Consider the following 17,227-nt stretch of genomic DNA (forward strand, 5'->3'; position numbering starts at 1 on the left):
CACTGCTCTAGCATCAAGGACAACAGCAGTGTCTCCTCTAATAAAGTGTTGCCAAACTCATGGCTGTCCAGTTGTTGCAAAACTACAACTCTCATCATGCTCTAGCATCAAGGAAAACAGCAGTGTCTCCTCTAATAAAGTGTTCTCCAACCCATAGACGTCTAGTTGTTGCAAAACCATAACCCTCATCGTGCCCTAACACCAAGGACAGCAGGAGGGTCTCCTCTAATTCACTGTTCCCCGACCTATGGCTCTCCAGGTGTTGCAGAACTACAATTCTCATCATGCTCTAGCACCATGGTCAGTAGGAGGGTCTCTTCTAATAAAATATTCCCCAACCCATGGCTGTTCAGTTGTTGCAAAACTACAACCCTCATCATGCCCTAACACCCAGGACAGCAGCCGCGTCTCCTCTAATTCCCTGTTCCCCAACCTATGGCTCTCCAGATATTGCAAAACTACAACCCTCATCATGCCCTAGCACCAAGGAAAGCAGCAGGGTTTCCTCTAAGACAGTGTTGCCCAACCCATGGCTGTCCAGTTGTTGCAAAACTACAACTCCTATCATGCCCTGGCACAAAGGACAGCAGCAGGGTCTCCTCTATGGCAGTGTATTCCAACCCATGGCTGTCAAGATGCTGCAAAACTACAACTCTCATCATGCTCTAGCACAGTGGTCTTCAACCTGCGGGCCTCCAGATGTTGCAAAACTACAACTCCCAGCATGCCCGGACAGCCATCGGCTGTCGGGGCATGCTGGGAGTGGTAGTTTTGAAACATCTGGAGGTCCGCAGGTTGAAGACCACTGCTCTAGCATCAAGGACAGCAGCTGTGTCTCCTCTAAGGCTGGGTTCACACTACGGTTTGTCATTACGGTTCCCGTATACGGCTGGGAGGAGTGGTGGGCGGGGCTTAATCGCGGCGCCCGCACTCAGCCGTATTCGGGAACCGTAGTTAATGTATTTCTATGAGCCGACCGGAGTGAACCGCAGCCTCCGGTTGGCTGCTTTTTCGGCCGTATGCGGTTTCCCGACCGCAAGCAAAAACGTGGTCGACCAAAACTACCACTGACGGAGCAGCTGTGACGTTACGAGCCTCCAGCGCTGCACCCGATGCTCTAAGCCAGTGGTCTTCAACCTGCAGACCTCCAGATGTTGCAAAACTACAACTCCCAGCATGCCCGGACAGCCATGGGCCACGACCACGTGTTTGCTTGCGGTCGGGAAACCGCATACGGCCGAAAAAGCAGCCAACCGGAGGTTCCGGTTCACTCCGGTCGGCTCATAGAAATACATTAACTACGGTTCCCGAATACGGCTGAGTGCGGGCGCCGCGATTAAGCCCCGCCCCACCCCTCCTCCCAGCCGTATACAGGAACCGTAATGACAAACCGTAGTGTGAACCCAGCCTAAGTGTTGCCAAACCCATGGCTGTCCAGTTGTTGCAAAACCACAACTCTCATAACTCCCGAGCCCCAAGGAGAGCAGCAGGGTCTGTATGCAGCCAGATGTTAGCTGGGAGTCACTTTATGTTGTTTTTGCCATTTTTTCCCCACTTTTGTGGCGATTTTATTCTCAGTGGCAGTTTTTTTTTAAATCGTAGCATTCCCTTTTTTTCCCCCCCAATTTTGTGGCATTTTTTTCTCCCATAGACTTCAGTGGAGAAAAAAAAATAATAATAATTATAATAATTTTTTTTACCTACATTCTTCAATAGAAATCCTTCAATCACATAATGAAAAATTAAAAATTTTCATGAGAAAAATACTGGCGGAAAAAAAAAAAGGCCAGATAAAAAAAACTAAAAAACACTATTTTAGGAAATGAATCAGCCTATCCTGCAGACAGACCAATAACGTGATTGGCGGGATTCCACATCCCAACACCACCACCGATCAGCTGTATGAAGCAGCTGGGGTCAGACCCCCGCTGATGTTATATTGATTGCCTATTCATGTGATAGAGCAGCGTTTCCCAACCGGTGTGCCTCCAGCTGTTGCAAAACTACAACTCCCAGCAACCCCCGGACAGCCCGAAGGCTGTGATTAAAGGAGTACTCCAGTTTAGGAAAATGTATAAGTGTCTGATGAAGGGGGGGGGGTCCGACCGCTGGGATTCCCTGCGATCCCCTGCACTGCACTCCGGCTCTCCTTGTGCACGGAGCGGAGGTCGGCACGCGTCCTCCATTTATCTCTATGGAAGAGGCAAAGCGCTGTACTCATGTATATCCCACTCTCCCGTACAGATGTGCAGTGATCGTCACAGCTCCGTGCATTGGGAGAGCCGGGGCACCAGGCAGAAGATCACAGGGGTCCCAGTGATCGGACCCCCATGATCAGACACTTATTTCCTATCCTTTGAATGAGGGATAACATTTCCTTAACTGGACTACTCCTTTAAAGCGGTAGACATCTTATCCCCTATCCAAATGATAGGGGATAAGATGTCTGCTTGTGGGGGGTCCCGAGGCTGGGGACCCCCACGATCTCCCTGCTGCACCTGACGTTCGTTTAGAGAAGGGGTCTTCAACCTGCGGACCTCCAGATGTTTCAAAACTACAACTCCCAGCATGCCCGGACAGCCGATGGCTGTCCGGGCATGCTGGGAGTTGCAGTTTTGCAACATCTGGAGGTCCGCAGGTTGAAGACCACTGGTTTAGAGCATCGGGTGCAGCGCTGGAGGCTCGTGACGTCACAGCTGCTCCACGCTGGAGGCTCGTGACGTCGCGGCCACGCCCCCTCAATGCAGTTCTATGGGAGGGGGCGTGACGGCCGTCACGCACCCTCCCATAGAATTGCATTGAGGGGGGCGTGGCTGTGACGTCACAATCAGGTCGCGGCTGTGACGTCACGAGCCTCCAGCCCGCATTGCCAGTCATCTGGCCTGTCCGTGCACCGGATGTCTGGGGTGCCCCAGCGACAGGACCCCCCGCAATCAGACATCTTATCCCCTATGCTTTGGATAGGGGATAAGATGTCTAGGGCCGGAGTACCCCTTTAAACTATATTGGTTTTTATGTCCACCAGTATGGCCGAGCCTTCCCTCAGAGCTTGGAAATCAGTATCTCTGTACATGAAGACTATTATTTCGGGATATTTCGGGGACTGATAATTTGGGATTTTTCATATATAAATGATCTTTAGATGCTTCATTACAATCAGGACCCTGATCAGCGCACCAGAAACTAATGGCCGGGGCCCCCTCCTTCTCCCTGCGGCTATTATACCCAGCGATTAACCGAGTCAGATATTCGTATAAAGTTGCATCTTTCAAAATCACTCAAGAAGAAACCATCTCAGTGCTCGGGCGTCGTGAACGTCTCATTAAACAGGACACAAACTCCAAACACGGGAACGGCAAAATATCTATTCATCAAGCTGTGAGTGATACCCTCGCCCCGCAACCCCAGCAATGTTTTCCAAACACAATAATTTGGGGCACTTTAGCGGAAATGGCCTTAGGAAAATTACAGCCATGTCTGGCGGAGTATTAATGGATAAAGGTAAACGCTCCTCAGCCAATGTCAAACCATCTTCCCACACTCAGGGTCCTCGAAGGGGATGAGGCGTTGGCTATTCGCATCACGTTTTACCACTACATTAAAGGGGTGCTCCACTGGAAAACATTTTTTATTTTTTATTTTTTAAATCAATTGGTTCCAGAAAGATAAACAGATTTTGTAAATTACTTCTATTAAAAAAAAAAAAAAAAATCTTAATCCTTCCAGTACTTATCTGTAGAGATGAGCGAACTTACAGTAAATTCGATTCGTCACGAACTTCTCGGCTCGGCGGTTGATGACTTTTCCTGCATAAATTAGTTCAGCTTTCCGGTGCTCCCGTGGGCTGGAAAAGGTGGATACAGTCCTAGGAGACTCTTTCCTAGAACTGTATCCACCTTTTCCAGCCCACCGGAGCACCGGAAAGCTGAACTAATTTAAGCAGGAAAAGTCAGCAACCGCCGAGCTGAGAAGTTCGTGAGGAATCGAATTTACTGTAAGTTCGCTCATCTCTACTTATCAGCTGCTGTATGATCCACAGGAAGTTCTTTTCTTTTACCATTAAAGGGGTACTCCACTGGAAAACATTTTTTTTTTTTTTTTTTTTTATCAATTGGTTCCAGAAAGAAAAACAGATATTGTAAATGACTTCTATAAAAAAAAAAATCTTAATCCTTCCAGTACCTTCAGCTGCTGTTATGATCCACAGGAAGTTCTTTTCTTTTTGAATTTACTTTCTGCCTGACCACAGTGCTCTCTGCTGACACCTCTGTCCATTTTAGGAACTGTCCAGAGTACAAGCAAATCCCCATAGAAAACCTATACTGCTCTGGACAGTTCCTAAAATGGACAGAGGTGTCAGCAGAGAGCAGTGTGGTCAGACACAAGGAATTTCAAAAATAAAAGAACCTTCTGTGGATCATAACATCAGCTGATAAGTACTGGAAGGATTAAGATTTTTTTTTAATAGAAGTAATTTACAAATCTGTTTAACTTTCTGGCACCAATGGTTTCCAGTGGAGTACCGCTTTAAGCGTGAATTCGAGTAGAATACCCCTTTAAGCGTGAACATCGGAACATTTGTATATGCTAAATGTGTCAGTGGTCAGATGGAGCCCAAAAGAGTGTCTTGTGGGCCTCTACCTGGCCGGCATAGAGAAGGTGTTGGTGATACAGAACTAGTGCGAATGGCCGACTATCTATAGTGTATGGGGATGTGCTGCCTTTCTGACAGCAGATGATGTTAGGGTAGAGAGTAGGGTTGCCACCTTTCTTGCAAAAAAAAAAATACCGGCCATGCTAATTTGCATAATTAATTATATATGCGTGACATCACAGGATACACATATGCAGGGGAAATGTTGTCCTATTCTGACCCCTATAAGCTTTTTTATTTCTCCTTATACGGGGCTATATGAGGGCTCATTTTTTGCGCCCCGATCTGTAGTTTTTAACAGGACCATTTTTGGTACATGTTTTGATGTGAATTTTTTGATTGCTTTTTTTTTTTTTTTTTTTTTATATATATAATTCGGGAGTTGCAGTAAGTTATTAACTACAACTCCCAGCCTGCCCTGATACAGCCTGTGGCTCAGAAGCTGCCCCAAACAAAAACTACAACTCCCAACATGTTGGACTATATAGTAGTATATAGTATAGGTCAGTGTTTCCCAACCAGGGGTGCCTCCAGCTGTCGCAAAACTACAACTCCCAGCATGTTGGACTATATAGTAGTGTATAGTATAGGTCAGTGTTTCCCAACCAGGGGTGCCCCCAACTGTTGCAAAACTACAACTCCCAGCATGTTGGACTATATAGTAGTATATAGTATAGGTCAGTGTTTCCCAATCAGGGGTGCCTACAGCTGTTGCAAAACTACAACTCCCAGCATGTTGGACTATATAGTAGTATATAGTATAGGTCAGTGTTTCCCAACCAGGGGTGCCCCCAGCTGTTGCAAAACTACAACTCCCAGCATGTTGGACTATATAGTAGTATATAGTATAGGTCAGTGTTTCCCAAACAGGGGTGCCTCCAGCTGTTGCATTACTACAACTCCCAGCATGTTGGACTATATAGTAGTATATAGTATAGGTCAGTGTTTCCCAACCAGGGGTGCCCCCAGCTGTCGCAAAACTACAACCCCCAGCATGGTGGACTATATAGTAGTATATAGTATAGGTCAGTGTTTCCCAACCAGGGGTGCCTCCAGCTGTTGCAAAACTACAACTCCCAGCATGTTGGACTATATAGTATATAGTATAGGTCAGTGTTTCCCAACCAGGGGTGCCCCCAGCTGTCGCAAAACTACAACCCCCAGCATGGTGGACTATATAGTAGTATATAGAATAGGTCAGTGTTTCCCAACCAGGGGTGCCCCCAGCTGTTTCAAAACTACAACTCCCAGCATGTTGGACTATATAGTAGTATATGGTATAGGTCAGTGTTTCCCAACCAGGGGTGCCTCCAGCTGTTGCAAAACTACAACTCCCAGCATGCCCGGACAGCCAACGGCTGTCCGGGCATGCTGGGAGTTGTAGTTTTGCAACAGCTGGAGGCACTCTGGTTGGGAAACAGTGGTATAGTATATGGTGCAGCATTCCGGGAGTTGGAGGATTGGTTGGATAAATACCATTGCCAATGCATTGCCGGTATTTTTAATATAAAAATACCGGCAGGGTGGCCAAAATACCAGCTGTGTGGGTAAAATACCAGCCATGTGGCAACCCTGGTAGAGAGGCAAGTTGAATTTCAACATCTGGGCCTTTCATTCTCAAGGGAAATAAGCCACCAACAGAGGTGTCTGGCAGGGACATATTCCTTCCTTAATACTAAGAGCACATGAACGCTCCAGCTGAACTGAATATGTATGTGTGTGTGGAGTACCAGTCGGCTAAATGAACGCTCAGCCAACAGCCATAAAAGGGGTATGATCCCCTAAAGGTGAAGGAAATAATGTAACACACACTGGCCCTCATTTACTAATGCAAACCCGACATGTTTTGTCGGGTTGTGCGCCAGATTCTGTTGCATTGCGCCATATTCTGTCGCATTGCACCAGAAATTCTGTTTGCGCCAGAAATTGCGCCAGAATTTAAAAAAACCCAGACTAACTCTCCATTTTGCTTAGAAAACTCGAAAAGGGGGCGTGTCCTCTGGGAGAAGGGGGTGTGTCTCCAAAAAAGGGGCGTGTTCCCGACTTTTTCACAAAATCCCAACATATTTACTAAGGTTTCCACAGAAAATGTGGTGGATTTGAGCTGAGGAAAAACCCGACAGATCAGAGCAGGTGTAAAAAAAAAAAGCAAAATGTAGGGAAAGTGGAAAATGTAGGGAAACCTTAGTAAATAACATGGAAAATAAATTGTAGGGAATCAAAACCCACAAAGAAACCTACACAACACTCTTAGTAAATCAGGGCCAGTGTATCAAAGGAAGATCTCTGATTTGGATTATTAATAAGAAAGTATAGGTACTGGCCTGTTTGTAAGTAACATCAACAAGGTCATGGCCAGAAGGTGAGGTCATGAAGTTGGCCTTGAATTAACTTCTATGAAAATTATCTAAATGTCCTTAAAAAAAAATTTGTATATTGCTAGGGATGTGAAGAAATGGAAAAAAAAACTCTAACTACCCGACGGTTCTGCTGCAGCTCCTGTTCCTCCTCTTTTTGGTCCCCCTTAAACTTGTATCTTCTGCCTGCTTCTGAGGTGAGAGATCAGAGGAGGACCTTCCCGCTCAGCCAATCACTGTCTCCCGCTCAGCCAATCACTGGCTCTAGTGGTGTCCTGTCTGAGTGGACAGGTCCTCTTCTGACCACTTGTCACGTAAGCAGGCAGTAGGGACAAACATTGGGGGGATCAAAAGGAGCCAAACAGTAGCTGCAGCAACAGGTGAACAGGGGGTAGGTAAGTATAGTTTTTTTTTTCTCTACAGATCCTGCAATATATGAATTTTTAAGGGGGTACTCCGGTGAAAACCTTTTTTCTTTTAAATCAACTGGTGGCAGAAAGTTAAACATATTTGTAAATTACTTCTAATAAAAAATCTTAATCCTTCCTGTACTTTTTAGCTGCTGAATACTACAGAGGAAATTCTTTTCTTTTTGAAATTCTCTCTGATGACATCACTAGCACAGTTCTCTCTGCTGACGTTATAATAATAATAATAATAATAATAACGCTTTATTTATTGCTGTCCTTAGTGGGATTTGAACCCAAGTCCCCAGACCTGCAAGGCAGCAGTGCTAACCACTGAGCCACCATGCTGCCCTTTGCATACATCTGCTATGCATGGTTGCTAAAATGGACAGAGATGTCAGCAGAGAGCACTGTGCTCATGATGTCATCAGTGTTCCAAAAAGAAAGGAATTTACTCTGTAGCATTCAGCAGCTAATAAGTACTGGAAGGATTGAGATTTTTTAATAGAAGTAATTTACAAATATGTTTAACTTTCTGCCACCAGTTGATTTAAAAGAAAAAAGGTTTTCACCGGAGTACCCCTTTAAGGACACTGAAATATCCCTTTAATATATAGCTCAAGAAAGAAATAGATTTAAAAGAATTCAAATATCACTGACCTCGTCCACATTTTCAAAGGCATTGATGACATCATACGGCAAGCAGGACAAGAGGTCGATGACAAACCAGGTCTTCAAGTAGTTCATACGTATCAACTTTGGGTCAGAAATGACCTCCCCAGCAGGTCCAACAAAGGTGGTGTGAAAATTTAGTACAATATCCACCAGAAATATCACATCCACAATGCTGTCCACGACCAGCCACGCAACGTTGTTCTGTTTTGTTTTGAAGGACACATTGTAAGGGACCAGAATTGCGGTGTAAAACGTTAATATCAAAATGACCCAGTCCCAGGTGGTTTTGAAAACACAGTAATGCAGGATGATATGAGGAGGGGTCTTCGGTGCTTCTTGTTTGTATTGCGGAAGAATTTCGGAACCAAGTTGCAGCACCTAAAAAATATGGAGGGCAGGGTTAATGTAGGTCTGAGTGTAAAATGATTTATGACATTGACCTGAACAGTCTGATACTTAGAGTTCCTTTCTAAATGCATTTACTACTTCTAGAAAATATGACCAGGGGCATAGTTATAGCAGTATTGAGGTAGTAGTCCCCCACAGTCCTTAAATGCTGGGGAAGGCCCAAATGCTCCTCTGGCACATAAGACATCAGTATTACACATGGTAGATCCGGGGCCTTGTAACAGATTTGGATTTGGGGCCCAGGAGCTTCACGTTTTGCATTAGATTTAAACCCTTTATGGTTGACCACCCATATGCGGGTACAAACAGTAGCCCAATGTAGAAAACTTTTTCAAAAAGAGATTGTACCAACGGGACCTATAAAAAAAAGATCCTTTAGTCTACACTAAAATGTTTGAAGAACATTACTTCAGATGAAATTTGATGGCAAACCAGCATCCAGAGAGTCTTGGAGCCCATTCACACTATGGAATTTCCAAGTGGAGGAATTCCATTTGGAAATTCCAGTGCAGCATCCTACCATTGTCTTCAATAGGATTGTGCTGCACGTGCACATGGCAGAATTTCCGTGGCGCAAAATTCTGCTGCAGAAATTCCCATTTCAAACTGTTCATTTTGTCAGAATTCTGTTCGGACTGCATTGCCATCAATGGTGATGGAGCATGTCCACATGGTCCTAGTGCTGATTGATTTCGGTGGCCGAAGAAACCGCTACCTGGAATATCTTCGGGGTGGAGATCCGGTAGTGTGAATGCACCATAAAGCTGCATGAATATTTTCATTTTAGGTTACTTTTTATGTTCCTTTTAGTGCCTGAATGGAGACACCACGTATGTGTATGAAATTTGCTGTGATGTGAAATACACAATGTGTAAGTACACTTGATGGGTTATTTTTTTACACTTTTTTTTCCATATTTTTTTTTTTACTTTATTTTTTTTTAATGTTTATATTTATCTCCTTCAGGGATAAATGGCAGAATCCAACACCTGCATAGTGAAGTGTACTGTGTTCACCTTCATCTGTGCACAGGGCAATCGCTGATTCTGTCCATTTACCCCCTTGAGAAGATTAAAAAGAAGAGCACACATCACTATATTATTTAGAACAATGATCAATATTCTTTATTAAGCATAAAACATAAAAACAGGGTAAAATTCACACATGAAGAAACGATGGCAGTAACACTATACACGAGAGAAAGAATGAACAAGCGATGGTTTAACAGTAAGCATACATGGTGATAATGATATATAAGCAGCAGTCTAGACCATACAAATCGAGCATGAACATAACATTCTAATGTAATATTGCACGAGAAATGGCAAGGCATGCTCAAATGCATAATGTAGAGAAAAACATATTACAATCAAATGAATGACCCGCCTCATGAACACCCAAACCCCAACGCACGTTTCACTTTTGCCCAGCTTCACCTGGGGAGTTAAAGGAGTACTCCACTGGAAAACATTTTTTTTAAATCAACTGGTGCCAGAAAATTAAAAAGATTTGCAAATTAGTTCTATTTAAAAATCTTAATCCTTCCAGTACTTATCAGCTGCTTTATGCTCCACAGGAAGTTCTTTTCTTTTTGAATTTCCTTTCTGTCTGACCACAGTGCTCTCTGCGGACACTTCTGTCCATTCTAGGAACTGTCTAGAGTAGGGGCAAATCCCCATAGCAAACCTATCCTGCTCTGGACAGTTCCTAAAATGGACAGAGGTGTCAGCAGAGAGCACTGTGGTCAGACAGAGAGGAAATTCAAAAAGAAAAGAACTTCCTGTGAAGCATACAGCAGCTGATAAGTACTGGAAGAATTAAGATTTTTAAATAGAAGTCATTTTGTTTAACTTTCTGGCACCAGTTGATTTAAAAAAAATAAAATGTTTTCCAGGGGAGTTCCCCTTGACAAAGCCTCCTTCTATGCACATTAGCACCAGTGACACGATCAAGAGGAGCCAATGAGTTATGATAGAGGGGGCATAACCCCAAATGAAAATTCTTCACATGATGCCATCTAATATATTGCCAGCCCTGGTGAGTGTGGATCACAGCAACTAATGGGTTAAATGCCTATTATGGCATTGTCCAGTTATGAAAGTTTTCACATTTTAACGTACACTAGGAGGCTTTTTATTTTTCCCGAGGGCCTTCTACACAAATAGTTAAATAATATCGCAGAGACCATTTTCCTTTCCTCAGGAATATAGTCTTTTTAATTCTTGCTGGGAACTTATGGGGCAAAAAAAAATATATGTTCTTCATAGGTCTTTATTACAGATTTTGCTTCATTTTGCTTCTACAGCCTCTACAACATTTATTTACATATGTAACTTTAATATCACTAAGACAATTTGTTATAAATGTGATTTACAGAATAAGGGAAAAATAATACCACCACACCATGACCACTACCATTACTTCTGACTGATACTGCTATAGTGTTACAAAATAAAATCTAATATACAGAGACCAATATTCCCACATACAGAAGTAGATACCAGCTGTACACAGGCTCTGCAGACTGTATAAGTGATTACAGTTACATCCAGGGACTCACAGGGGACATCTTTTCTGATCGGAGTTGTTCACTTTTCCTTTTCTGTTCCACCCGGCCCAGGCCATCATGAAGACTTCTCCCGGCCAAGACTTGTCTACGCAGAATCTGCCAGACAAACATTTTAGGCTCCTCGCTCCAGCATAATCCTCATTTCTTTACAAACTCTTCATCTATATGGCCCCACACAGTAATAGTGCCCACATTGTGTCCCCATATAGTATTAGGCCTCTCTGTGCCCCCAATATAGTAGTAAAGCCCCTCTGTGCCTCAACATAGCCGTCCGCCCCCTTTACGCCCCCATATATACTGTGTGCACAATTATAAAGCAAGTTGTGTTTTCAATTGTATTATTGAACAACTGCAGTGCTCTCTGTCAATCCAAAATGCCCAAAAATAAACCTTAATGGGGTTATCCAGAAATAGAAAAACAGAGCTAATTTCTTTCAAAAACAGCTCCACGTCTGTCCTCAGGTTGTGTGTGGTATTGCAACTTGGCTCTATTCATTTCAATGGAACGGAGCTGCAGAACCACACCCAACCTGGAGACAGACAGGGAGCAGTTTTTGAAAGAATTTAGCTCTGTTTTTCTATTTCTGGATAACCCTTTTAAACCTGAATATTTTTCTTAAAGTAAGAGTTAGGCTTTGGCATTCTTGGGAGATTATATATGTGTGCACAATTATTGGGCAACTATTAGTGTGCAGAATTATTATGCAACTTAGGCTACTCTCACACTGCCGCTAAGCTCCGCTGAAGGGAGTTCCATTACGAAATGATGGGAGTTGAGTGGAGAAAAAACTACTGCATGCCCGGCATTTTTCTCCGCTCAACCCCTCCAAAATAATGGACACCCGACGGCACCCTAGAAAATTACTGGGATCCATCGGGACCCAGCGGTGCCTGTTGTGCTCTAACATAGCAGCAGTGTGAAACTAGCCTCAAAGGGGTTCTCCACTGACCCGTCGTTCAGAACATTTTGTTCCGAATGCTGGCTGCGGGGGTCATGACGTCACGGTCACTCCCCTAGTGACATCATGCCACACCCCCTCAATGCAAGTCTATGGGAGGGGGCGTGGCAGCTGCCACGCCCCCTCCCATAGACTTGCATTGAGGGGTGTGGTGTGACATCATGAGGGGCGTGGCCATGACATCATGACCCAGCATTCGGAAGCCCGCACCCAGCGTTCGGAACAAAATCTTCCGGACGCTGGGGGCAGTGGAGAACCCCTTTAATAAAACATTCAAAATTTCTAATCTCACAATTTATATTTGTCTGTTAAAGTGAGAATAAAAATCAAACAACTCAAAATGTACGAAAAAACATTTGTCACATTTAAAACATTATATTAAATAAACAAAAGCAAAAGACACTGCGGTAATCAGGCACTGCACCTATGGCGCGCACAACACCTATTTCCCTGTGTATAGCATAGTCTCTGTACTCCGTAGCTGGAAGGGGGTGCTGGCATACTACACAATGTAGCTAGAGGTTCAAACGAAAAACATCCAAACAACAGAAAATTGTACGGAAGCTGCACTTGTGGTGGCCCAGTACGGGATGGTGTTGCCCCGTACCTTTCCTGTCCTGTCAGGCAGTGTCAATCATTGTCCCAGGGCCCCCTGTAGTTGTTTCCCCATTTGTTGTATATTAAAAGATGTGTTATGCCTTTAATAAAAATGTACCATGTGATTGTTACCCAGGAGGTACCAGTGACCAGCTAACCACCAGAGTGACCTATGGTCTCTCTGCTAGTCTCCCCCATATAATCCCTGGGTGGAGCTTCTCTCTCTTGCTTCCTGCTGAGGTCTAGTAAAGTCGTGCCTAAAGTAGTCGTGCCAGAGGAGTGGAGGCCTCAAGGCAAGTCCTGCAGCCACAAGTCAAGTGCAAGTAAGATAAAGTCACCATCCTGTCAGTCAAGTCAAGTCTTCTGTCTACCCAGCGTGGCCTGCAATAAATTCACCTGTCCAACTACAAGTCCCAGCAAGCCTGCGAGGTCTCTGTGTCACTGGTCACCTCCTTGGGCCCTAGCTGTACTGCATAGACTGTAACAACTGTCTATCCTCAGTAAAGCTACCATTGTCCGTAACTTGGCGTCGGTGTCTTCATTGCACCCGTGCCTAGCCCAGGATCCAGCGGTATACCTTGGAGAGGTTGAGTCTAAACCACACCCTGGCGTCACGAACACAAGGGGTTAATGCCATCTGCCCCTAGGGTAACATCTGCCCTGCACCTCACACTCATCTTCAAGATTCTTGCCAAGAAAGTAGCCTTATTGAAGTGTCTTCCAAGGAGGCAAAGAGGTGTTGGATGAGTGGGGAGCGAGAGACACAGCTCTCAGGTGCGGGGGCGTATCACTACATGACAACTAGTTTCACGTCACAAAGACAGTGCAGTACTACTGACCGGAAGAAGCGTCTTCGTTACGTAAAACTAGTTGTCATGTAGTGATACGCCCCCGCACCTGAGAGCTGTGTCTCTCGCTCCCCACTCATCCAACTCCTTTTTGCCTCCTTGGAAGACACTTCAATAAGGCTACTTTTTTGTCAAGAATCTCGAGGGTGAGTGCAGCTTCCTTACAATTTTCTTTCGTTTGGATGTTTTTCATTATATTAAATAAATCAGTGATCAATATGGCCGCCCTTCTGCTTCTTTTCAATAGCAGTCATAAGACTTTTATGTCAGTTTCTTCATCAACTTTTTGTGCAGCCTCCCAGACACTGTCCAGAGAGGTTAATGTTTTCCTTCATTGTAAATCTACAGGTTATGAAGGGCCCACACGTGCTCAATAGGGTTTAGGTCAGATGAGGGAGAGGCCATGGGGGGAGATTCATCAAAACCTGTCCAGAGGAAAAGTTGCTGAGTTGCCCATAGCAACCAATCAGATCGCTTCTTTCATTTTACAGAGGCCCTTTCAAAAATGAAAGAAGCGATCTGATTGGTTGCTATGGGCAACCCAGCAACTTTTCCTCTGGACAGGTTTTGATAGATCTCCCCCATGTCTTTATTTTTTCGTCTGTAAGGCCTTTGCTGGCTAGCCACACAGTGGAGTACTTAGAAGTGTGCGATGGAGCATTGTCCTGTATAATAATCATGGTCTTCTTGACAGATGGAGACATTTTCCTGTAGCTTGAAGAAAGTGTCTTCTTAAAACTGGCAGTAGGTTTATAAGTGGATCCTGAGTCCATCTTCAACCTGAAAAGGTCCAACTAGCAAATTTTTTTTTTTTTTAAGTCTAATTGTAATTTTTTTTTTTTAACAACTCATAGCTTTCTTGCCTTTTTTCTTGCCAAAAAATATTGGCCATGCTCATTTGCATAATTAATTATAAATAAGTTACATCACAAGATACACATATGCGGAGGAAATTTTGTCCTATTCTGACCCCTATAACTTTTTTATTTCTTCTTATACTGGCCTGTATGAGGCTCATTCTTTAATATTATTATTAAAATATGGGTGTAGCAAACAGTTAAATCTCTTTTTTGGCCCATTTTGCATGAGGTAAAGAAGCTGCCTAATAATTATGCACACCTTGATATAGGGTGTTCATCTCTTTAGGCCACACCATCCCTCATTACTCAAATACACATCACCTGAAACGGTTAAATTCAATAAGCATTTAAGTTTACACAGCTTGGAGTTGGAAAATATGCATAAAACGATGATATAGTCAAAATACTCACTTGCCTAATGACTGTGCACACAGTGTGGTAGTTAGGCCTTTCGGTACCCCCCAAACATCAAGAGGGGTCTCTCTGAGCTTCATGTAGTAGTTAGGCTCCATACTGCCCACATATAGTAGTTAGGCCCCTTTACTACTCCTAGATAGTATTAGGCACCTTTTTCTGCACCCATTTGGAATTAGGTCCCCTCTGTGCCTTCATATAGTAGTAAGTTCATATAGTAATAAGTCCCACACACTGCCCCTATATAGTAGTAGGCCCCCATACCCATATAGTATTAAGCCCCTCCTGTGCCCTACATTTAGTATTAGGCCCCCTCTGTGCCCCATATAGTAATAGGCCTTCCCTGTGCCCCATATCATATAGAAATAGACATCCTTTGTGCCCCCATATAGTAGTAGGCCTCTACACTGCCCCCATATAGTAATAGGTCCCTTTTGTACCCCATATAGTAGTAGGCCTCTACACTGCCCCCATATAGTAATAGGTCCCTTTTGTACCCCCATATTGTATTAGGCCCCCTCTGTGCCCCATATAGTAAAAAAACAAAAAAAGCACTCACCTCTCCATTGTTCCCCCGCGATCAGCTCCCAGTGGCTCATCGTCTGAGATATCGGTGAAGGCAGCGTCATACAGAGATATGATGCCTGCACCAGAAGCCAAAGTTAAAGTAGCAGGACAAAGCTGACTCTGTGCCGTTGCATACTTTTGAGGGTATGGTCACACTGCGGAATTCCCGCGGAATTCCGCGAGTGGAATTCCGCACAGTGAACGTTGACATCAGTGTGAATGGGTCTTCCGTGAGACCCGCTCACCCTGCGGTCATTCTTTGCGCGGAAGTCCACGAGCACTGCATGGCCGTCAATGGTGACGGCGCAGTGCCGCACGGTCCTACCGCCGCCGCCGGCTGCCAGGCTGAATCTCCGCTCGCTGAATTCCGCTTGCTGAATATCTGTAGTGTGAACATACTCTAACTGTGTGTACGTCTTAAAGACGCACATACAGTTAAAAGCCACGCTTGTCCAGGGATCCGGGATTCCAATATGTCCCCAATGCCCCGTTCCACTGCAGTCGCACCCCACTCCCAGCAGACTGTTTTGCATCTTCTCTCTCCTCTCTTTCCAGCCTGTGTGAGCTGTCCTTCAAGATTTCTCTACTCCCTCCCTGTCTTCTATCTGCGCTCCTGTGCAAATCCTGCTATTATCTTTAGCACTTACAGACTTTTCTCTGGTCGGAAATCAGTGCACGGGTGTCCAAAGCATTTAACACCGAAGGGCATTTCAGGATATAAGAATAGAAAAAATAAACCCGAAACAGGCTAGTCACCCATATATCTATACTGTAATTTTCCTTTCCTAAAAGATTCAGAAAATGATCTATAATTTATTGACTCTGGCAGTAAATGCTATTAGTGATTTGTCAACTGAACATATTATTATTCTGCTGCTCTGATTCATCTTATATATGATTACTGATTCCTTTCATCTTTATGGAGCATTATACATTCTCCGATACAGGAATATAGGACACATTGTATACCTTCCATCACCTCTCTTGTTAATGATCCATGAAACTGATGCACAACAGTGAGGGGGATCCAGGGAATGAATATCTTGTCAATATCTTATTTAACTATGTAATGTGATAATCCATAGAGAAAATGGCGCTCAACCTCTGTACATGATAACACAGCAGCCTGCATAAAATCTAATACAGACAGAAGTAATAGACAATAACTGTGCATTATAAAACATACCAGAAACGTACACGTGAAGCTTATCTTCTCAAATTTCTGATTTATGCCCCATTTTGTTAGAAGGTCCCCCCATTATTAGGCAGAATACAGGTTGTCTTTCTGATGGAATCCTCAGCAATCAACCGTATTCTGCAGAGAAACCTGGCATAAAGTGTGCAATTCCCCTACAGCGCCACCACAGGGGGCATGAAGCATTGCACAGGGCCTTTCAAAAGCAATATATTCTGGGTCCTCCAGAGAGAGAGAGAAAGATTTTTTCTAGTAACTGTCTGCAAATATGCAAATCTATGCCATTACATTTCTAAAGTATTTTAAGCTTTAATGACTTTAATGGGCTTTGACCAGTCATGTTCAGCTTTGTATTTGATGTCACTTGAAAAGCCAATCAGCTGCTAAATTATTTATTCTAAAAAGACTCTTAAAGCTGTTAGTGATTTCATCTGTCGAGGAAGAGTCGGGGGGGGGGGGGGGGCGTACACTGGATTTGGCCTAATATTGATTTAAAGGGGTACTCCGGTGCTCCAGTGTTCTGAACATTTTGTTCAGAATGCTCAGAGCCAGAGGCTGTGATAATGACGACACTGCCACGCCCCTCGTGACATCACACCACACCCCCTCCATTCATGTCTATGGGAGGGGGCATGTGATGACACGCCCCCTCCCATAGACATGAATGGAGAGGGTGTGGTGTGACGTCACGACCGCTGCTGCAGGAACCGGCGTTTG

General features: G+C 44.2%; 1 protein-coding gene across 11 annotated transcripts in view; it reads right to left on the minus strand.

Annotated features, from left to right (window-relative positions):
- The window catches only part of KCNH1 (potassium voltage-gated channel subfamily H member 1), a 436,746-nt gene that overhangs the window by 315,902 nt on the left and 103,617 nt on the right, over window positions 1-17,227 (minus strand). For 7 of the 11 annotated variants that reach the window (XM_056568217.1, XM_056568215.1, XM_056568214.1 and 4 more), the window contains 2 exons: window positions 11,062-11,166; window positions 8,079-8,471 (listed from right to left, as the gene is read on the minus strand). In XM_056568217.1, the coding sequence (XP_056424192.1) occupies window positions 8,079-8,471; window positions 11,062-11,166 (498 nt within the window). Of the gene's footprint in view, window positions 1-8,078; window positions 8,472-11,061; window positions 11,167-12,636; window positions 13,212-17,227 lie in introns of those variants that run through there. The other 4 variants (XM_056568221.1, XM_056568220.1, XM_056568218.1 and 1 more) reach the window with 2 other exon arrangements.

This window comes from Hyla sarda, chromosome 3 (genome assembly GCF_029499605.1).
Source record: "Hyla sarda isolate aHylSar1 chromosome 3, aHylSar1.hap1, whole genome shotgun sequence".
In the NCBI taxonomy this organism is placed as follows: Eukaryota; Metazoa; Chordata; class Amphibia; order Anura; family Hylidae; genus Hyla; species Hyla sarda.